This window comes from Colobus angolensis, unplaced genomic scaffold (genome assembly GCF_000951035.1).
Source record: "Colobus angolensis palliatus isolate OR3802 unplaced genomic scaffold, Cang.pa_1.0 Scaffold90, whole genome shotgun sequence".
Lineage (NCBI taxonomy): Eukaryota > Metazoa > Chordata > Mammalia > Primates > Cercopithecidae > Colobus > Colobus angolensis.
This window is the reverse complement of record NW_012122932.1, coordinates 3,523,861-3,547,053: the sequence shown is the minus strand read 5'-3', so window position 1 is coordinate 3,547,053 and position 23,193 is coordinate 3,523,861. Positions and strand designations below refer to the sequence as shown.

General features: G+C 47.1%; 1 protein-coding gene across 2 annotated transcripts in view; it reads right to left on the bottom strand.

Moving 5' to 3' along the window:
- The window catches only part of ABLIM3 (actin binding LIM protein family, member 3), a 120,325-nt gene that overhangs the window by 10,690 nt on the left and 86,442 nt on the right, over window positions 1–23,193 (bottom strand). The window contains exons 9-19 of one of the 2 annotated variants that reach the window (XM_011931522.1): window positions 19,604–19,662; window positions 16,725–16,796; window positions 12,167–12,322; window positions 10,521–10,550; window positions 9,907–10,036; window positions 9,021–9,119; window positions 7,263–7,310; window positions 4,794–4,928; window positions 3,308–3,372; window positions 1,906–2,053; window positions 225–254 (exon numbers count right to left, since the gene is read on the bottom strand). In XM_011931522.1, coding sequence (XP_011786912.1) covers window positions 225–254; window positions 1,906–2,053; window positions 3,308–3,372; window positions 4,794–4,928; window positions 7,263–7,310; window positions 9,021–9,119; window positions 9,907–10,036; window positions 10,521–10,550; window positions 12,167–12,322; window positions 16,725–16,796; window positions 19,604–19,662 — 972 coding nt within the window. The remainder of the gene's footprint in view (window positions 1–224; window positions 255–1,905; window positions 2,054–3,307; window positions 3,373–4,793; window positions 4,929–7,262; window positions 7,311–9,020; window positions 9,120–9,906; window positions 10,037–10,520; window positions 10,551–12,166; window positions 12,323–16,724; window positions 16,797–19,603; window positions 19,663–23,193) is intronic. The other variant, XM_011931523.1, reaches the window with a different exon arrangement.

The window sequence follows — 23,193 nt, the reverse complement described above, 5'->3', positions numbered from 1 at the left end:
ACTTCTTTCTCTCTGGGACCATCATTTGGAGATGGCAATCCTAGTTCCAGAACCCCAAATGCAGACCCACAATCTGAAAAATACAATGGGGTAGACTATTTGAGGTCAGGAGTGTGCTGGGACATCCACACTGTATGGTCATTAGAGCTATGGAGAACTGCAGCTGACACAGCTCTGTCCCTCATGGGACATGATAGGCTGAAGGTAGGGCAGGCAGAACTTACCACTGTCAGCCAGGTAGTGAGACCGAGGGGCTGCAGGAGAGAAAAGCTGAAGGTCATTGCTCATGAGGACAGACAAACATGGTGGAGACAATTCATGGGGACAAAGAGACGTGGCTTCCATACCTGGTTCCCCGGGCTGGCTGGGAAAAGGGGCCTCTTTCAGCCCCTCCTTCCCCACTGGTCAGTTTTTAATTGTTGCACTTGCACCCCATCTCCCTCCCCTGTCCAGCTCCTAGCCTGGCACCTGGCACAGGGCAGGTGCTCTGTGATATTTGTTGCGCAGATGTGGTTGAACAGGGTTGAATTGCAAACAGCACTGGTGCACTGCACAGACACCAGTGCCAGGGGTTGAACACAGTGGCCCTCAGTGGTCAGGCAGGAAAACAGGCTCAGCAGTTCATCCTGGCTCTGCCATTAGTAGATATCTAACTTCAGACAATCTAATTAATCACGCTTCGGTTTTCTCATCTGCAAAATGGGGAGTGATAGTCTCCTTTGTAGGATTACTGTGAAGAATATGTGACACAATACAGTAAGATACTTAGCATAGTGCCTGACGCATCTATAACACTCCATAAAACTGATTTTGTCATTATTGCCACCAACATCAACATCTTCAATCTCACTGAGAGTCAAGGTGCAGTATGGGGAAGAGGGAAGAGCTTGTGGCCTTCGGGCCACTCCAACTTGGGTCTGATCCTGGTTCAGTCACTTACTAGCTTTCTCACTTGGAGCAAGTGGCTTAACCTGAGTTCTCTCATCTATAAAGTGGGTGAAAACAATCCCTCTACACTGCAGCTCTACAGGAGTGTAACATACCTACAAATGCCTGGCACAAGAAGTATAACAAATGATGCATTTTATTATCCATAAAGTATTGATCTGAGATGAGATTTCCTGGCAGGACTGCATCTCACAGGAGTAAGAAAAGGAGGAGGCAGACAGAGAGAGAGAGAGAGAGTGTGTGTGTGTGTGTGTGTGTGTGTTTGTGTGTGTGTGTGTCCAGGAATAGGGAGGCGCTTGCAATGAGATTTTCAAGAAGTGTTTGAATAAAGCCCCTGCTTATATAACTTCAAGTCATGGTACACTCATTACCTCAGGAGGCCATCTCTTGCATCTTTGAGCCATTCTGATGATTATAAGACATTTTTCTTTGCACTGAATCGGACTGGAAGTCAGAGCTTCAGATGCCCCAAAGCAATGGGAGTGACTGCTCCAGGCAGAGCACGCTCTTATATGGTGCCCCATACAGCCCCTTTCCAAATCTGTATTCTAGACCTCGATGAAGCTCCCAGAGGGGGCATTACAGGGTTTGGGGCTAACCTTTGTGGCCAGCCTCTTCTGATTCTTTTGTTAGCCCAGGGCATTGAGACTGGGCTGGCTACATTCCAATAGAACCTAATTTATAAAAACAGGCAAGGAAGCTGATTAAGTAAGCTCCATTACTGATAAATTGAGTGATCTTGGGCAAGTCACCAAAGGCTTCTGTGCCTTAACTCCCCATCTGTATATGTAGGGTGATAAGGGCACCCCACCCACCACAGGGCTGCTGTGAGGAAGAAGAGAGAGGATGCATGGGCTGTGTCTCAAGGGAGCCTGACTCAGAGAGAACAGCTGACACTGCCAGCTAGTCACGGAGGAAGGTGTCCCCACCCTGTTGGGCTTCCAGAGCAGTGCTTACAGCCATTGAGGGACATCTCATAGCCAGCTGTGTGCAGGGCCTCCCGGCTGCTGGTGGAGCTCCGGGGAGGGGTCCAGGGGTCTGCATAGGAGCTCGACCGAGCCTTCATCTCTTCCTTCAGAATCAGCCGGCCAATTCCACTTTGGAGCTGAGGGTGGGGGAAGAGCAAGATGAAGTTAGAAGGAAAACAAAGGACACTGAGATCCAACGGGCTTGGGCAAGGCTGAGGATCGCATTCCCTATGGCAGCCTGCTCTCACGTTTGCCTTCCCAGAATCCCTCCCACCTGTGGCACCCATATTTCCTGTTGCAACCTCATCTTGTCTTCCACAAGTTGTCCTGTGGTCTGGGTGGGGGTCTGGTGGTGGGCACAAAAAAGCAAGCCTGGCCAGTGACAGGATCCCATTGTCCTGGCACAGTGATTGATTCAACAATGGGCAGATAGCCACCTTTTTCTTTTTAACTGAGGTGAAAATTACATAACTTCTAATTAACCATTTTAAAGGAAATGATTCAGTGGCATTTAGTGCATTCACAATGTTGTGCAACTACCACCTCTATCTCGTTTCCAAATACCATTATTTCCCCCAAAGGAGATCCCATACCCATGAAGCACTCACTCCCCATTCCCCTCTCCCCCAGGGGCCTGGGAACCACCAATCTATGTTCTGTCTCTATGGATTTGCCTAGTCTGCATATTTCATGGAAATGGAATCACACAATACGTGTCCTTGTGTCTGGCTTCTTTTATTAAGCATAATGTTTTCAAGATTCATCTGTATTGTGGCATGTATCACTACTTCATTTCTTTTCATGGCTGAATAATATTCCACTGTATGGACATACCATATTTTATCTATTCATGAGCTGATGGACATTTGGATTATTTCCATATATTAGCTGTTGTGAATAGTGCTGCCACGAATATGAGTATATATGTATTTGTTTAAGTCCTGTTTTTAATTCTTCTGGGTATATATCTAGGAGTGGAATTGCTGGATCATATGGTAATTTTACATTTAATTTTTGAGGAACCACCAAATTGTTTTCCACAGTGGCTGGAACAAGGGTTTCACCAGCAATGAACAAGGGTTGCAAGCACCTGCTTACCATTATGTGAAAATAGCTTGCCTGACTATGAAGCCAATCCAGAGGCAAGCCCCACAAGTGAAAAGACAAATTTTCTATGGCATTTTTTGAGCAGTTGGATCTAGTCATACTTTAAGCTAAGGCTATCATTTGATTTTTCAGTTATGCAAAGCTATGCTTTTATTTTTTCTAAGTGGGCTTGAATTTGTTTTTTGTCACTTGCAAATGAAAAGATCCTTAGCGATATGCCCAAATGAAAAGATCCTCAGTGATATATGCTCTAAGCATCTTACTCAGTGATGTGGCCTGCTCACCTTGTGCATGCTGCGGTCAAAATCATCCTCCTCTCCTCCAGATGAGAACCTTCTGGCTCGGGGCACTATCAAAAGACAGCTAAGATCAGCATGTGTACCCCACTCAGCCTGGCTTAAGGCATTTTTTTTTTAAAAGAAAAGCCACTTTTCTTTGTTTTTAATCTTATTTTTCAATGGAAACAGTCTCGTTTAAGCTAAGCCCTACATCAGCTGAAAGTGGTCTCTGCTGCCTTTGTGGTCTCTGAACACTCATCTCCCGTAGGGATGGATCACTGCCCACTTGGTTATAGTTGTATTTGTATCTTACCTTCTTTTCTAGATGGAGACTTCTTTGAGAGTAGCAAAAGAGTCATCCTTTTATTAAATTTTTAAATTTTTGAGACAGGGGCTCACTCTGTCACCCAGGCTAGGATACAGTGGTGTGATCATGGCTCGTTGTAGCCTCAAGCCCCTGGGCTCAAGGAATCCTCCTGCCTCAGCCTCCCATGTAGCTGGGACCACAGGTATACACCATCACGCCCAGATAATTTTTAAAAATTTTTTTGTAGAGACGAAGTGCCATGTTGTCCAGGCTGGTCTCAATTTCCTGGGCTCAAGCGATCTTCCCACCTTGACCTCCCAAAGTGCTGGGATTATAGGCGCGCTTCCATGAAGCTTTGCTCAGAATGCACATTCAATTAGTAAGGACATTGAATCAGAGTGGATCTTGATGAAAATTTCCCCCCCATACTTGAGAGGAACAGCTTGGATTGTATGATTGGGTGAGGTGGTATCTGAAGACCACTGAGACCCCCTTACCAGAAGTCTTCCACCTTCCCACATCCTCTCTTTCTCCATCCTCCAAACCATTTTTTACCCTACAGCCAAAGTGGTCTCTCAAAAGCACAAATGTGATCGTGCCACTACTTTCAATGTGATCATGCCACTCACTGTTTAGGATAACAATCAAAATGTTTACCTCAACCCTCAAAACCCCGGGGGAACTCCTCCCTCATCTGTACTGCTTCTCTTCCTCTGTGAGTTCAAGGTTAAGTGGACAGCCTTTTCTTTCCTCCAATGGAATCCTTCCTCACATCTTGGGTATTTGCAGAGGTATTTCTATACTCTCTGCTGTGTTACATCCTTGCCACCCTCCTGATGGCAGCTGAGTGACTGCATCCAAGAAGCTTTTGCCATCTTCAGGCTGGACAGCAGCCTCCTGCCATCAGCTCTCCTACCTTCTGTGCATCACCTCCCTCTCATGGCTGGGGCCTATGTCTTCTCCACAAGGGCAGGGACCTGGTCTGTTTTGCTCCCCAGTGTATTGCTAGGGTCCATGGCCAGTGTTTAGTATATATTTGTTGAATGAATAAACACCCTCAGTTATAAACTCTCTAAGCACTCTTATTCAGAATGATTGTATAAAGGAGTCAGCAACTGTTCTGAACACCCATGTCCTTGGCACAAGTGATAGGGCCCTGGCCCTAGGCTCCTATGGGGGTGCTACCTTTGGGGGACCCGTGGTAGGTCCAGTACTCAGACTCCGAAGCATAGTAGGGGTCTGGTGAGTAGGCGGGACTGTACTTGGAGGTCTGGCTGATGTCTTCACTTGTTTTGCTCTTGGTTGCTGTAGACAAATCACCTGCAAAGGACCCAAGGAGAGCACTTCAGGAAGGCAGAGTGACCGGGCTGGGACTGTGTACCCTTTTCCTATCTCTACTAGGCTCCAGCCCAGGGGAGTGAGGCCACTTCAAGGTCAGGGCTCTCTGTTAGGACTGGACCATGGAGCATCGGAGTTGGAAAAGCACTGGGGCCAAACCCTCATTTTGGATTTAGTAATCGAAGCACCAGAGAGGGGAAGGGGCTTGCTTAAGACCACATAGCATGTGAGCACCAGAACTGGACCAGACCCCAGCCCAGGGCTCTTTCCAGCACATTCCATGGATTTCCAGGTCTGTTCCAGAATGAACTCTAAGGGTATGGCCCCTCAAATAAGACTCGACAGGTCCCAGGTGAGCCCCAGCCCTTACCTTCCTAGCCCTTTAGAAGCCTGCCTTGTTATAAATTCCAACTCCATCATTCCTCACAACCTGAGATGGCCTATTCTGCTCAGGGACTACATGGCCTGAAGGAAGGAGTGCTAGACAGGGAGTCAGCAAAGCTGGATTCTGGTCCCAGCTCTGCCACTTTACTCAGCTGTAACACTGGGCAGGCCCTACCATCTCTGCCGTGGTTTCCTCATCTGTAAGTGTCAGAATTGGTCTGCTGTCTCAGGTGCCATCCAGCTTCAAGCTTCCACCTGAAGTAAGCCCAGGATAGGGGTGACCAAAAAGACCCACTGCAGTCACAACTACTTAGAGAGCAGTGACTTCTAGTGGCCCAAACGTGGGTGACAGGCTGGTAGGGCAGAGAGAGGGGCTGGGGAAGTGTGTGTGGCTGCGTGACCATTTCTCATGGTCAACTACAGGAAGCTTTAGGGACAAGCTCTGTGCTCTGTGGAGCCAGAGTGGCAGAGGGTGGTGGATCAGCTTCAGCTAGCCCCAGGTTATGCAGCCGCCACAACCACATTTGCTTCCAAAGCTTTCAGATTCTCTCTTTGACTTGGGTCCTGGGCAGCCACTCCTGGCTGATTGCATTTAGCTTTTTCCTCTGCCCTCTTTTCCAAGCAGCCCACCTCCACCCCAGACTCCTCTTGAGCCTGCTTTAGTGCCACCCCTCAGAGCCCACCTGGAAAATCCCACGAAGTCCTGAGAAGCTTGCGACCTGGGGGCCTTTTCTAGGTAAAAAGCCAAACCACCTTTGTCAGGTTGGTTTCTTTCTGTGGGTACTCAGGGGACATGGCATGTCCTTCACAGGCTGGTACAGATGTGCACATGCTCACAGACTCACCTCGGACGCCCTGCTTAGCCCCCTCTGGAACCAAGGATGTCTGTCTAAACTGTAGAATGTTAGGCACCCAGAGCCACTATTTAAACTTGTACTGTCCACTCCACCAGCTAATTAGTTCAGAACCTGGTGCAGGACTGCTTCATTCATCTCCAACCTCCACCGATTCTGGGCCTCGCTTTGTTATCCAGCTAGACCCTTAAGCAAGTGCGGGTGCATAGGGTGGCAGCTGCTCCTCTGCAGCTTCAATGGAAGGGATGTGCTCGTTCAATTGAAGCTTAGTAAGTACTTTTTGCAAAAATGAACAGGTGGTGTCAGTGATTAATGACTTGGTGGTTTTCATACTAAGTGCAGGTAGGAATCATGGACAAAGCCAGTTATAGTGCAGATTCTTAGTTCACACTCTCAATATTTATAATTAAGGGAGTCTGGGACAAGGAAGGGGCCAGGCAATCTGCCTTTTAAGTGTCTGTCAGGTGCAGATGGTCCATAGGTCATTCTTTAAGAAACACTAAATCAAGGAATGAATGAAAGAAGGAAGTGACCCTCTGCTTCTTACGCATCTACATCTCCTCTGCAAGTCTCCATCCACTCTCAGGAGACTGTGACTGAGAACAACTTAGAGCAGGGGTTCCCAAGCTGGGCTGAGCATCAGAATCACTTGGAGAAACTGTGACAAATACGAAATTCGAATTCAGTAAGCCTGGGGTGGGGCCCAGGAATCTGTATGCATCTCATGTTATTCTAGTGAACACTTTGAGTATTAATACCTTGGAGTGTGTCTCTCCCAGCGGTATGTGCATTTTACGAAGGTTTTACCAATTATGGAACTTAGGATGCCAGACAGCAGGTAAGGGGGAGATTGCAAAGGTGGTGGGAAGGAACTCAGGGGACATGAGGACTTTGTTCTTTTGAAATGACACCAAACTCCTCCCTAATGTCACCCTGGGTGACGGGGCAGTCAACAAGAAGGACCAAGATGCAGTCTTGTGTTTTGTGGCTCCTGGTGGCCTGTGCAGGGCCATCTGCATAGATGGTTAACCTCCCCCTTCTCCTTGTGTGGCCAAGTCCTATCTGCCTCTGACCATACCATGCCGTTTGTAGATCGGGGGTTTCCGGTAGATGTTACTGTCTCCAGCTGCCAGACAGACCAGGAAGGGACAGTGGGGAGGGGAGAGAGAGAGAGACAGGAGAAAAGGAGACAGTACTTGGTCAGTTGATCTCAGAAGGGGCAACAACTTTTTCCAAGGGGCCACCATCTTTTTCCCCTGGTGACTTCCTCTTCCAAAGTTGAACTTCCAGCCTCATCCCAACAGGTTCCAAGTAAGGTGCGGGAAGAGGAATGGATGGATCCAAGTGGTGCTGAGGAAGGGACCCGGGGCTTGAAGGGTGAGCATGCAGGCACAGGGGTATGTGTGCTCAGCAGAGCCCCATGCAAGAAGGTGTCCACTGTCTCCACTAGTGGCCACACCTCATTCCATGTGAAAATCCCCAGGATGCTGCAGCCGAATTTCGGCTTACCTCCCTCCCCCTCCCTCGAAGACAGACAGGATGGGACCCCTCTAGGGCAGCTGAGGAAGGTGTAGATGAAACAGCAGCATGAGCTCTTGAGGGGAATGTGAGTGGGGAGTGAAAAACTGAGCTTGGTGTCAGGAGACTGAGGTCCAGGCCTGGCTCTGCTATGACTCAGAGGGAGACCTTGTCCAAACCAGACCCACTCAGTCATCTAGCCCCTGTCTTCCTCTCAATTCCTATCACGACCTGTAGTCACATGACATGATAGTGCTGTTCCCTCTGCCTGGGATGTCTTTCCTGGGCTTCTTCCCAGGCTGGTTCCTCATCATTTTTTTTTTTTTTTTTTGAGACAGTGTCTCGCTCTGTCACCCAGGCTGGAGTGCAGTGCCATGATCTTGGCTCACTGCAACCTCCACCTCCCAGGGTCAAGCAATTTTCCTGCCTCAGCCTCCTGAGTAGCTGGGATTACAGGTACGTGCCACCACGCCCAGGTAATTTTTGTATTTTTAGTGGAGATGGCGTTTCACCATGTTGGACAGGTTGGTCTCGAACTCCTGACCTCATGACCCACACGCCTAGGCCTCCCAAAGTGCTGGGATTACAGGCGTGAGCCACCAGGCCGGGCCCCTTCTCATCTTTCAGCTTTAATATTACCTCCTCCAAGAAGCTCTTCCTGACTGCCCCATCTAGCCTGGCCTCTCTCAGCCCCATTATATCTCAGGATCGCCTGTTTTATTTATGTTTATGGCACCTATCGCTACCTGAAATTATCCTCTATATATTTGTTTACTCATTTTTTATCTCTCTTCCTACATTAGTACATAAAATACCAAATACCATGAAGGCAGGATCTGTGCTGGGTGGAGCACAGTTGCGACCTCTGGGCCCAGAACAGTGCTTGGCTGTACAGAAGGAATAACAGGGGCTTGGGAAGCCAAGTAACTGGCCCACAGTCATGAGCTTATAAGCAGCTGCATTGGATTCCATCCCAAGAGCTTTGAAGCCAAAGCATGTGGCCTTCACCACTGTGTGCTCCTGCTGCGGCCCTCACAGCCCTCAGGCATTCGTGGTATCTCACTCGAGCTCCCTGCCTCTTTTCTTCCCTGGACTGCTTCTTTGACGTCCTAATGGAGGTTGGTTTTGTCAAGTGGATAATCTGAAGCCTGTGGGTGTGTTGGGGTTGGAGGACTGGGTTGGTGCAGGTGCTTGGTTAGGGGGGGTCCCTCAGGAACCAGCTTCTCGGTGCCTGTGTGGCATCGAGGGGGAGACTCAGGCACCTGTGACCCCACGGAGCATGCATCCATCCCAGGAATTCCGGGCTGGCAGTGCCTACCTGGGATGTGAAAGTGCTTGGGAGCCTGGTAAGAGGTTGGAGTGGAGGACCTCACATCTAACTGGCTATGGTATGGAGAGCTCCGGCCACTCTCGGGCCCTGGAGCACGCAGGCAGTGGTCCCCAGAGAAAACAGAGGCACAGAGAAAACAGGCATTAACGCGGTGGCAGTTAAGGAAGCGGTGAGGTGATGACAGCAGAGATGGGGGATGGGCTGGGGCGTCCCAGCGTGCTCAGGCTCCAGGGCGGAAGCAGCATGTGCTCTCATGCACCACGGTGGCAGAAACAAGCTTGACCTTGCTTCCTGACTTGATCCCAAAGTCAGATTTTGTGAGGTGTAAAGACCAACTCTACTGAGCTCCAGGAAGACATCTTAGTTTGTCCCTCTTATCTCCCCAACCATCCCCGAACCTCCCCCTTTTGGACGCTCCCTTAATTGCTCCTTTCCTCCATCCAAGTGCCGGCTTCACCCCCAACCTCACGGTGACTGTGGATGGCCTGACTGGACTGGCTGGGGTGGCCCTCGGGTGAAGGCCAGTTCATAGTCATATTTCTGGTCTCTTGGTTCTGCCCTCTGGATGGGGCAGGCCATGAGGATGGTGGAATCTTCTTCCAGCCAGGGCCACAGGGCCACCTGCCAGCCCCCTCTCCTGGAAGCTCACCACCCACCTTCCTGTTGCTTCTCAGTGCCACACACTCCTCCATCCCCCTGCCATCTCAGGGACTCAGAGAGGCCCAGCTGATCACCTGGGTGGTCATAGGCCTCCAGAGGGCCACACTGTGATGGAGATTGTGGGGGAGCCTTGTGCCCTCTGCAGCAGGGACTCCAAGTCACTACATTGTCTCCCTGGCTCTTCCTCTCCCTTCAGGACCTCCCCCTTCCTTACCAGAGCGGTAGTAGTGGTGAGGTGAGCGGGAGAAGGTGGGGGACATGCCCTGCCGGCTGTAGGTGGGGGAGTCTATGTACCCCGGGCTGGAGGCCCGTCTCTGCCGGAGGTCCAGGTTCTCGTAGATGTCCTGGGGGAGGAAATGGGGCTGTGAGCATGGCTGGCCGTTAAGTGGGCCTGTGGCCCAAGGGTCTAGCAGGCAGGTGGGCATGACATGGAATCTAGGATTCTAGGGGTTGAGGCGTGAATACAGAGACCCTCCCCTCCGCCGCCAAGTTACACACACAGCCCGAGGAAGGTGGCAAAGAATTTCCAGGGCTTTCCCCCAACACTTACAGGCCCTTGAATGGAATCCATGGGGTCAATCCCTGGAATACTGACCAGGGATCCCAGAAGCCTGAGGGAGGCCATCTCTGGGCAAGAAGGGCAGATTTCCATCCTGTACGCCACTGCCACTTCCTCCAGGACATGCACCCGACTCTCTCCAGAGCTTCCCTGCTTGCAGAGAGCACCTTGGGCAAGGACTTAGACACCTTTGGGGGGCTGGGGATGGGTGAAGTCCGCATAAAGGGGCACAATTATATATCATCTTAATTCTCTACCAGCTGAATTACCTGGGAGTAGGGAGATAATGTTCCCAGCGACTTAGAAGTGAAGAGTTTGAAGGCAGTTGTGGAACGAGCAGGAGGAATGACAGGAGGACAAGAGGAAGGACAGAGCATGGTTAGACGGGTCGGCAGAGAGGGCCTGCAGCAGTCCCTCAGTACCCCTTTCCAGATAACAGCCTCGCTGGGAATTCCAGAGGGTCAGACTACTGATAGGAGGCAGGACACCTTGAGATTATGCCTGCCTTTTAGGAAGGGAAAAACCAAATCCCAGAGAGAGAATGCAAAGGCTCAGGGCCACTCAGGGGCAGAAGTGGCAGGGACTTGACTTGGACCCAGGCTTCTGTACCGCATGCTCAGGGCTACTGTCACCGCCCTTCCCTGGCTCTCTACTGGTTCATGACCCCTCTGTGGTTCATGAAGACAATGCCCAGGGCAGGGCACCCAAATATGTGGCTAAGCAGGGGCCAGGCTGCTGCCACCAACAAGGGAGTTGAGCTGGTGGCTGGTGCAGCACTGGAGATGGGATGTCTCGACTGAAGAGGGCAGTGGTTCCTCAGCTCCAGCAGCTGGAATGCCTGCCCAGCATTTACACAGCATCTTAATTTTCCAAGAGAGTCAGAAATGCAGATTCTTATGTGAAATCTCCCAGCGTTTACATGTTGACAACCAGTTCGCATTTTCAAAAGACACTTTATGAGTGAAACAAAACAGAGCTGAGGGCTGACTGCAACCTATGGACCCTGGTTTGTCATCTCTAACTGAAGGACAAGCAGCTTCTACTAAACACTTGATCTTTCTCTCCTGGTCCATTTCAGGGGCCAGAAACCAGAGAATCTCAGCACTGGACTCTTCAACCAAATGGAACCCAAATTCCTTAGAGAGGAGGGGGACTTGCCTGAGGTCACAAGGCTAGTTATGGTGGAGATGGGACAAGAACCTGGGTCCCTTCCCATCAGGACAGGCTTCTGCTGCCCCAAATTAACTCAAGGGGTCTGGGATAAGGTTAGAAATCTTTCACGATATAGACTGCCAGGACCTCCAGGGTAATTCTGCCCCCCACCGCGCTGCCATCTCCAGAGAACACTTTCTTTTGTTTAGCAACCATTTAATGATTTCAAAAGCCATCTGTTACTTTTATAAAAGTGTCTCTTCCTTTGAAGAGACACTGGGGCTAAAGGCCTGGTGCAAAAACCTGAGAACATGTCTAATCAAGGATTATAAACCTAAATGGCCATTGAGCCTGGCAGGAGATGAGCGCCTTGGGCTGAGTACCTGAAAAATTCCTACAGTATAAGAAATACAACAGCTTGAGTAATAAGTGGTCACAGGCTCTCAGCTTTAATGCTGGGATTAACAGGGAGTGGGAGGACTGGGGAGAATGGAAAGCTCATGTCCTGTCTATAGGGGGTGCTACTACCCATCTCCAGATGGTGGAAATGTAGGTTTAATGTTGTCAGCTCTGATATTTTCAAGAAAAGCCAGAAAGCCAAATGAAATCTCTTCATTTGAAAAATGTTGACCATAAATCCGAGGGTAGAAGAGTCTGGGTCCAGCATTGTGGAGGCCAAACTGTCTGTGATGGAGAGGGCTGGGGACCCCGGCGGAACCTCCTTTCCTACAATAGCCCCAGAGAGAAGGGCAAGACGCGATACCTCTCCATAGCCACATCTCTCCAGCATCTCGTCGGACGTGTATCTGGAATGAGGCTCATAGGAAATGAGGTCGGGGCGTTGTACCTCGTAGATAGACTTAACCTTGGGGAGAGCCGCCAGGTCTTTGTAATTAAGGATCTCATTATCCACTTTAGCCTAGGGAAGAGGGAAATGGACAGGAAAGGAAGAGAAAGATAAGAGGGAAAAGGGAATGGAGAGAGGAAACAAAAACAAGATACAGAAGGAACGAACTTCTACAGTTTCCACTAAAAACAGAAGATTAGGATCAAATTGAAGAACAGTAGAATGTTAGACTAAGAGCAGTCTTAGAGGCCGTACATTCCAACAGGGCTGACATTTATTGAGCATATATTGCTTGTAAGGCCCTGTGCTTTACAAGAATTATCTCCTCTAGATGTTGTAATGCCTCTGTGAAGTCAATGTCAATATCATTTCTATTTTCCAGCTGAGGAAATGGAGGCTCACAAGGTTATACAATTTGCACCACTAAGCGAATGGGTTTGAATTCAGCTTGAACTACACAGCCTGGGTGCTGGCTGCCTTCCAATCCCACAGAGCGAGGACAACCCAATTCACAGCATTCTTGAAGAAGAAGATGAAGACGGTAAAGACAAAACTAATCATGATAGTAAAACACTAGCTAACATTTGGTGAGTACTTATTATAAGCCAGGCTCTGTACCAAGTCCCTTATGTAGATTAACTCAGTTCACTCATACAATTCACAACTCTAGTAGTAGGCACTAACATTATCCTCATTTTGACTAAGGAACTAGAGGCACAGAAAAATCAATTAACTTGTCCAAGGCTATATAGCTAATAAGTTGCAAGAGCCCAAATTTCAACATGGAGAACCTGCCCTCTTTAGCAGTCTCCCCTGTCTTCTTGGGATGGGGAGTTCATTGTCTTACACCGTCAGAAGGCTGCACTCAGAAAGCTGCTCCTTCCATTGAACTGAAATGAGCCTCTACCTTCTGCTTGACTTTGGCAGAGTTCAGCCCTCTAGAGCTGCACGGATTGAAAGAAAGCTCCCCCTTGCATGTGACAGCCCGCATCTCATGGCTCCTGAAGCCATGTCTTTTCCACGGCCATGCCCTCCAGCTGTTCCCTCTATGACCTGGTGTTTGCTATGATCAACCAGGATCTGTCTTGCAAGGTCCCGAGGTGCTGCAAATTATGACAGAGGCTGCTAGATAGAGAATTCAGAGACTGTATTAGTCTGTTAATGTTCTCCCAATGCCATAGGAGCCAGGCACAGTCTCAGGGCCAAGACTGCTTTACAGGGAGCAGCATTTGTAAATACTTATAAGCTGCGCTATTTTGAAAACTTACCAAAGCCCTTCCACTATTCTATCCCTGCCACATCAGCACTGCTATTAGGACACTGTTGCTTATTCTTAGCTGCTTATTCTCTGTTGCCCCTAGACCCAGTGTCCACTCTTCCTTGCCTGGATCTATGCTCTAAACACTGCCTAGGCTGTATCACAGGTTCTTTTGTTCTCTGGCTTTCAGTTGGGTTTAGCCAATGGGATGCAACAGCAGAGATTAGAGGGTGAATGGAGAGAGAGGCTGGTACACTTATTCCCCTGGCAACCTTCCTGGCTGGCCGTGGGCTGGGCCTGACTCTCTCTGAAGGCTGGACTTCCCCAGCTCTTGCCAGCTTTGGTAATGCTGTTCCCTTCCCACATCTCTTTAGCTCCAGTGTGGTAACAACATCATGTTGCTGTAGTACCTGGATACCTCACTATCTCCTGCGAGTCCACTTAACCCTGCCCACACCTCTGTCATGAAACCCTCCTCAGTTGAACTCTTTGAGGTAGGCCACCTGAGTTCTGCCAGAGTCTGTCTGGTACAGACACCCACATCTGCACCAGTTCTGGGGGTGTGTGGATAAAGAAAGCCTTTATTAGATGAGAGTCCACTTGCTGAAGTAATGCTGCTTTTGTCCTGGATGTTAGATCTTGACCTTGAGAGCTCTTGGCATCTTCCAAACTCATCTCGACCTGTAACTATTCATCTTGGCACTTTACCCCAAACCTCAAAAATACTAAATTTATATTTCTTCCTATAGCCGCTTTGTTTACAGGGCTATAAATGAGCCTCAGGTCTGGAGACACACCAATTGATCAGAGGCATCCTAACATAATTAGCCAGAAAGGAAGGAAGGAAGGAAGGAAGAGAACACATGGGTCAAAGCCAAATCACCTGAAGATGATTCTAGAAATCAGTGGAGATGGAGTAAAGTTTGAAAGTTTGAAAGAACCTGCTCATTTCAGGTTCACTGATAATTCTATTTGAATATCAAATCTCAAATGTCTATGAAACCTAAATTAAAATCCATCTTTATGCTTGTTATTGCATCTATCCAAAGCAGATGAATGAATTTTTTTCCAAATTTGGAAGCCATGCTTGGGATGGGCTGACTGAAAACATGGCTTCTATGACATGTTCAGTCATTCCCCAGAGCAGCTGAGCACGAGGCACCATAAACAGTGAGAGGAGGAGAGGCTGGAAGGGGAGACACATGCCTCTGCTAGGAGGTGAGGGACAACTGATCTCAATGTGTAAGCCCCTAGTTGGAAGGCACAAGCACAGGTGTTCTTAGCTGCCATCATAAATTCCATTCTGTAATGGAGTTGCTTATCACAGGGGCAATTCTGAGAAACTTTCTCCAGGACTCCAAGGTGAACATCATCAGGGCTTAACTTATTTCACAAAGGTTTATGAGGCTCCTAAGTAGCACTGGGAGACCAGCTCGTGATGAACGGTATTACAGTGCAGCAGCTTCCTGAGTGCTCCTGTTCTAGTAACTCTCTTCTGGAAACATACTCACATTTGTCAATAACATTCTCACGATGCGTGCCTGGAAACTAAGCCCATTAATCCTGCTGTGGTCTGGCCCCATTCACAGTGCCAGGGAGACTATCACCTTTCTTGCTTTAGACAGGAATCTTCAATGAGTACAGCCTGTGATAAAGCAGCTTGTCTTTTTTTGACAGCCACATGGTAGTATTGACCCATATTAAAATTTCAGTCAGTGATAACTCTTAAGCATTTTTCTTCATTTGACCAGAGAAGAAAGGAAAGGTGCCCATAGTCCCGTCAATGGGCATTATCCGAGGATCAAAGAGGAGACTGGATGTGGATTTGAAGTAATGATCTAGCAGTAGTGGACAGGGCCAGGGCTGGCTGGTTTGGTGACTGTATTTAGAGCTTCTTGTGAGGAGTAGGTTTCTTGTTACAGATCATTTTCCCCACATTTCTGGTCTTCTTGGCTCCTTTGGCTTGCCTCGCCCAGCTAGTTTTTTGTATTTTTTAGTAGAGACGGGGTTTCACTGTGTTAGCCAGGATGGTCTCGATCTCCTGACCTCGTGATCTGCCCGTCTCGGCCTCCCAAAGTGCTGGGATTACAGGCTTGAGCCACCGCGCCCGGCCATGGAGTAGGTTTCTTGTTACAGATCATTTTCCCCACATTTCTGGTCTTCTTGGCTCCTTTGGCTTGTGGAAGGCTGGAACAGTCCAGAGTCAATCAGATTGAGGTTTTCTGCTCGTTTCAATTCTCCCTGGCTCTGCATTTCTCACCTCCTTTAGCTTATTTCTGTTTATCCCTCTGCTTTGAGTTTAATGTTTCTTCCTCGGGATGCCTTCTCCCAACTAGTCCTAGATTGTCAGGTCCCTCTGTTTATCTGTAGCATCATCAGAGGACCCTGTGCTTTTCCTTCCTGGAATTTATAACTGCAATTGATGATTCATGGCATTATATGTTCAATGTCATGAGGACAGGCATCAAGTCTGTGTAGTTCATCACCATTTCCCCAGAGCAGAGCACTGCGCTTAGCAGAGTAAATGCTTGGCACATGTTTGTTGAATGAATGAATGAATGACATATACAAGGGGCCTCTGAGGTCATTGAACTCAACTTCTGTCTCTTCTTCTACATCCCTGGCAAATGATGAGTCTCTCTGTGTTTGAATGCCTGTGGAGATGGGAGGTCAGACACGTGGAGGTGGGTCTGCTCCATCCCTAGACTTCCCGCATGATTAGAAAGCTCTTCCTTATGTTTGCAAATTCTTTACAGCCATGTTTCCACATGTGTATGTGGCTTCCTTCTCCTTTCTGCCTCTTTATCACCCACCACTATCTCCACATCAATACTCCACCTAATACCCATTCAGAATACCACTTTGATCCTCAGTTTTTTCTTGCTTGTCTCAGTTAAGTAGTGGGAAAGGAGATGCCTTGCATTGGTTTTAGAACTCAGCAAGGGCTCTTGTTGTCATTGTACTTTCTTTCTCGTGCTCCATGGAACTCTGCATTATTCCTGAAACTGGGTTTACTAGACTGTGTGCTTCATGAGGCAGGATCTATGTCTTCCCTGTACCCCACTGAATCCTCAAGACCTGGTACAGAGCCTAGCATGTGAAGATCATGCATCAAATGTCAGTTGGATGAAAACCTGCTCCCTCATCCTTAGTGACTCTTCAGACACCAGGTCAGGAATAAGCAAGGCCCTTTGGTGGAAGAAAAGTGATACATACGCAGATGACTCGGTTGGGTGACCCAATGCTGGATCCAGGGGGTGAGATGGAGGTTTCAGATGTCCGTCTATGCTGTGGAAGAGATGAACACAGAAGAGGTGAAAAGCTGCAACCCGAGCTTGGTGGGGAGGGTGAGAAAGAGGGTTAAGAATGCAACATTAGCAATACCATTAAAGTACTCTCTGGCTACTTCTGTACTTCCTTTTTATTCTTTGCCTTTTAAGTCAAGGTCTGAGTGTGAATGAGACCTAAAATGCAAGGACTTCAGGCTGTTGGGGACAGAATATGGATTTATTTTCTATGTATTTGCAGCTAGCAGTCTAAACAGGAAATTACTCATAAAACTTTTCATTTTGAGTTATCCCAGTCAATAATTTATTTACTTTAAAAAAATAAAATTGGTTAGTATTCATTCCTTGGGAGTTTGTTTATTCAAAATGTAAAAGTGGGTTAAACTTCATGTCATTGCACAATATGCTGATTCTTTACAGTGTATTGATTGCAAATTGACATCAACTTAAGTGATAAACTTGGAAAAAAAAACCTGTCTCTGATAAATGGCCATGATGGATTAATAGCTTCCTTAGCAGAGCAGCATGATGTCAGTCCTAATGCATAAGAGGGTGCCTGCATGATGTAAAGGGATTAGGAATCAAGGACCCATGGGTGAAGTATGTGGTCTTAGGCATCTTGGATTCTTGATCTGTAAAATACAGAGGCTGAGCTTCAGGACCACTTGTTTCTCTCCCAGTTTTCTCATCCTACAATTTAAAGCATTCTATGTGGGGCTATAAAGTTTCCTAAACAGTGGACTGTGAACTAGCGGTGGTTCTGGGAAGATGAAGGTGGAACACTTGATAATACTGAATCATAGAGTTAGAGAGTAAAATCTAACATTTCAATCCCCTTGATTAGATCAAGGAGGCAGTCTCAGTTTGGTGCTAATACATTTCAACAACTCTCTCAACAATTGCCAATTTCCTATTTTATTTTTGAGACAGAGTCCTGCTCTGTCACCCAGGCTGGAGTGCAGTGGCACAATTTTGGCTCACTGTAACCTTTGCCTCTCAGTTTCAAGTGATTCACCTGCTTCAGCCTCCTGAGTAGCTGCATGGGCCACCACACCCAGCTAATTTTTGTATTTTTAGTGGAATTGGGGTTTCACCATGTTGGCCAGGCTGGTCTCGAACTGCTGACCTCAAGTGATTTGTCTGCCTTGGCCTCCCAAAGTGGGGATTACAGACGTGAGCCACCACACCCAACCCAATTTCCCTTTTTAAACAAAGAGAGTGCAGGCAACATTGTCTAGCTAGAATTTTAAAGATTTATTCTTAAGAATTATTTCATTATCATTGAATTTATTTTATGATTACCTTCTATTTATAGCAAGTATAACTGGTTTCCACATGGCAATATAAAGTTTTATTTTAAAATAAGTTAATAAAAAGTAGGCCGGGCGCGGTGGCTCAAGCCTGTAATCCCAGCACTTTGGGAGGCCGAGACGGGTGGATCACGAGGTCAGGAGATCGAGACCATCCTGGTCTACACGGTGAGACCCTGTCTCTACTAAAAAAATACAAAAAACTAGCCGGGCGAGATGGCGGGCGCCTGTAGTCCCAGCTACTCGGGAGGCTGAGGCAGGAGAATGGCGTAAACCCGGGAGGCGGAGCTTGCAGTGAGCCGAGATCGCGCCACTGCACTCCAGCCTGGGCGACAGAGCGAGACTCCGTCTCAAAAAAAAAAAAAAAAAAAAAAGTAGTGACTTGATTTAGAGAAAAATATTAAGTATATAATGAAACAGGTGGTGCCCAGATATGGCAACAGGCATCGGGGTTGTAGAGGATGACTGAAGTTTGGGAAATGCCACCAAAGAGGAGGAAAATGAAGAAAGGGACAAGTAGGTCTTATAACTTAAATGGAAGAGGGTCTTAGAAGAAACAGGGAAAGAAATTCAGGGCTTAAAAAATAATTATGCATCAATAGACTGGCTCTTTCAGAAAACTTTCATTAAGTGGATGAGATAGCAAGGAAGACATGTTTAGCTGGTCAGAAATTGTGCACTTGCTTTTCTAGTTGGAGAGACTCTAGTGGGTAACACAATAGAGTCCCAAGGGGTCAACTTGATATCTGGGGGCCAGGATGTAAAGGCCCCATTGCCTATCCCCCAACACACACCCCAGGTGTCTCCTCCACATCATCAACGACCTAGAAAATGGATCCCTCCCGCAGCCTGGAAGACTCAACCCCTCTCTGCAGTGTCAGGAACCCAGATTCACAAGGCTTCCTGACATTTGTCAGAGCACAGTAATTCAGAGGGACTCAGGACCTCAGCTGGCCCAGTGCATACCTGGGGATGTCGGCTGTGCTTCCGCCTGGCTTTGCTACTGCAGGCAAATCATCACCTCTTTAGACCTGGTTTTCTCACAGGCAAGGCAAAGATAAAATTTCTTGCCCATCTGCCTCACAAGGTTAAAGGAGTAAAATCAGACCATGGCTGTGAAGATACTTTGTAAACTGTCAATTACTATGACATTATTAACTATTATTAATGAGTGACCTTAGGCTGGGTAAAACCATGGTCCCAGCAAGGCCGCCATCTTGGCGAGCAATGGTAGAATTACAGCCTCGCCCCAGAAACACAAAACTCACAGGAATACAGTACTTTACAGTTTTAAGAGTGCTTTCATATCCGATGTCTTAACCCCCTCAAAAACCCCATGGGGCAGGTGTTGCCGTTAGGAAAATCCAAGGACATAGGCACACATTTGGGAGTGTGCACACTATGGAATGCTGACCCTGTTGCAAAGCACAGCTCCCTTAACCTGTGGCAGAAAGTAGCAAAGTAGGAGTGCTGGTCTGGGATCTACTAGCTTGCTTACCTTTAACTTCTTCTCTGCCCGGGCTGCCTGTTTGCAGATGGGGTGCCAAACCTCGGAACCTAAGGGGTCAGGAAAGTAACGAAGAGTCAGACCTTTCCAACCCTCCAGCACTCTCCCCATGCCCCACCTTGATTTACTCCATGGTCAGCATATGTCCCTTACACGTCTGCCAGAAGGGCCTCCTTGGCTTTCCCAGCTTCCTCCTGGCACCTCTCAGACCTATGCGACGACTCACATCCTTTTTCTGTGTGTCCAAATCCTACCCATTCCTCAAGGTCTAGGGCTCACATGACATCCTCTTGCAAACTTTCTTACCTGCCAGTTGGGAGTGACTTCTCTCTCCTCTGTGATCCATAGTTCTTTGTCTCTCTTTCCACACATACAGCCTTACGGCATAGTAGCTTGTGGGTTTTTCATTCCTCACTAAATCAAGAGCTTCTTCTGGGCAGGAACTGAGCTTTATTCATTGCTACATCTCCCACAGTCCCCAGCACGGGACTTTGCTCTTAGAAGAGACCCGTACATGTTTGTGGGGTGAGAGATGAGTATATGATTGGCAGTGAGTGACGCATAGCAGGTGGTCAATAAATATTTCTTGAATGAATAAATGACAGTGTGGATAAAAAAGAGTGACACAGCATGGTGAACTCCAGCTTTCTTTTCTCTTAAAGACTTATGACGGTCTGCCAGAGCTATCACATTTAAGGGGGAGGAGGTGTCACGGTGTATATTCCGCTTGAGAGTATTGCCTTGACCTGCTAATTCCTCAGAGAGTCCAGACTCTTCAAATTTAGTACACTGCTAACGCCCACATTTCATTGTGGGTGGGGGTCCAGTTGGCCAGCCCCAAACCCGAAAGGCCAATTTGGAAAGGCATGAATAACAGGTGGCTGCCCACATGTTGAAAAGCAGCCCCAAATATGACATATTCCCCAGAGAAGGGACAGGTGTCCTGGATTAGAAGGAAAAATAGGAACATATTATCCCTCTGGAGCCATCCCCCTTATAACCAGCCCTAAAAGGAAAGGAGCCAGCAATGGCTGGATTCCTGAGCACCCAGATGGCATTTGTTTGTCTGACTTTGTTTCTAGGATATACTTTATATTATGCTTTGTTGCCTGGAACCCCCAGGACTGGAATACTAGCTAAGGGATGAGATGGTGGTGAAAGGTCAATAATTCGGAGTGAAAAAGAGAAGAGAGGCCTGAAGTGAGGAGGCCTGTGTTTTTTGTCTCTGCTCAGCCCCTAACACATCCTTTCTCGGGGTCCCAGTTTCCTCATCTGAAGAACAATAAGGTGGGATTTGGATGGCCTTGAAGATTATTTTCATCTCCAAGATTCTAATTTTATGGGCAGTTTTGTCTTTTGCGGAACAGGAATCTTTGATTTTTGTCTGCCGACATTCTTGGGTGTTCCTAATTATTCAACTGAGTTTAATTCTTTCTAAAGTAAAATGCAGTGGTTCTCAGAGCCCAGTAGAGGGACTCTGAGTCTGTGGCTTGATCCAGCAATCACAGGGTGTGTCCACTACCAAGCTGTGTGCCGGGATTCTTACTTTAGGGAGTTATTAGAGAGAGCATTTCCGGTTCCTCTTTGAGTTGCTTCTGAATCTATCAGGAATTGTTTATGACTGTGGCTGTGGCAGGAAACACATGTTACAGGTCACTGTAGGAAATGAATGAGATGGACACAGAGGTCTGAGGAGGTCATGAACTTAAGTTAAAGAGGCATAGGGAAAGATCAAGAGGACAGAAGTCCTCATGTGGGGAAATAACGTGTCAAGTGAAGGGGTCAGACTAGAGGGTTTCTTTTGCTTTTTGATATGCCAATGTCATGAGGTTATCATGACATTGGCATATCACTCTGAAATAAAACTGAGCCAAAAATGGTCATTAGCTTCAGTACTCTGCATACCGGAAAGCATATTTACATAAGAAACAAGGAGAGGAGGATCAAACAAGAAAAAAAAAGAAATGAAAAACATCAGAATTTGGGAGTTGGTAGTATATCTGTAAATAAAAGAGGCTAAAAAAAGTTAGTTGGTAGCTAGCAATAAACTTAGATAAAGAATGCAAGAAAAGATGATTTGTTCATGAAGATCCCTGTGAAATTACGGTCTTCTGAGCTTATTCCCTTGGCCAATAGCTCAACAATGCGGCATTAACAGAAGGACAACGTTATGGTGAAGAAGATGGTTTTTTTCTTCCATGGACTTTATCCCCAGAGCCAAAAACAGTGCCTGGCCCACGTGTGTTTAATAAAGAAATGCATGTGAATGACTCATTGGACCCTACCTTTGTATTTTTTTTCCCAAAATAAAATGCACCCACAGGAGAATGGTGGCCATCCTAGGAAGGGGACTCAAATGCAGTTCTAAGGCTGGGTCTTTACCCTGAAGAACAGACTTAACAGAATGGTGAAAACTAGTTTTGAAGATTTTAATGACTCTCTGTAGGAAGAGGCATTAATTTGTTTTGCAAGTCTTATAAAGTAGCACTAGGACTAAGAGCAGGGGGTTCAGGGAAGAAACATTTAACACCTAAGAACTGAATGGCCTTATTCAACTGACAGTGAGCCCTTGTCCCTAAAAGTGTTTAAGTACACATTGGGTATATAAATGCTCAGCAGGGATATTAGGAAGGAGACTTAGAGATTCTGTTCCCATCTTAACAGGTTTTACTGTACAGACAAGATAATTATTTGCCCCTATCCATTTATCCCGATAAGCATGTAAATTCTATGAGAAGAGGGATTCATGTCTATCTTACCTAGAGATATATCTGCAGGGACTGCAGATTCTCAATAAATACTCATTGAGTGAATAAATAAAAGAAATACAGCATTCTATCTTAGGCAGTTGGTTTCTCTAAGGTGGGCTCAGAGATTTGGACAAGTAGTACAATCTAGACTCTGATTAGACAGCTACAGCTCCAGACTGAGTCTGCAAGCATATTCACTATATTGGGGCGTGTCAAACTGTGACCTGTGGACCACTTGTCTTGCAGCCTGGTAAAATTCAGATTCCTGGGCTCCCCTGCCATAGCCACTGACACCAACTTCCTGGAGGTGGGACCTGGGAATCTGTGATTTAACAAGCTCCCCAGGTGATTTTATGACTCATAATTTGAGAACCACAGGGCTAAATACCAGAAAACACTCTAAATTTATTTTCTTGGAATGTTATGTGAAAAAGAAACCAATTTTACAAGACAGAGCTCTAGCTTTTTGTAAGAGTACATTTTCTGCTTATTCAACTCCTGGTTCCATGAGTCACACTCTCTTATCCTCTGAGATTGTCACCCACAATTCCAGGCTCTGCAGTTAAAACCTACTATGAGGTTATGGAAGTGAAGGATTAGCTATTTCTGTATCAGCTGACTCAGAGACAGAGATGTGAATCTCCAAAACTATCTGTCAGGCAGGTATTAAGGCCATTTTTAATCCTTAGCAGAGTCAGCAGTCAGTCTTATCTCTTTGACTGGTTATAGCACACATCACACCTATAACATTTGGGGCTGATTTAATGTTGGGGAAGCCACCCACCTCTCTGTTGTATCCTGATGTTAGATTTGCCAAGGCTTTTTTTTTTT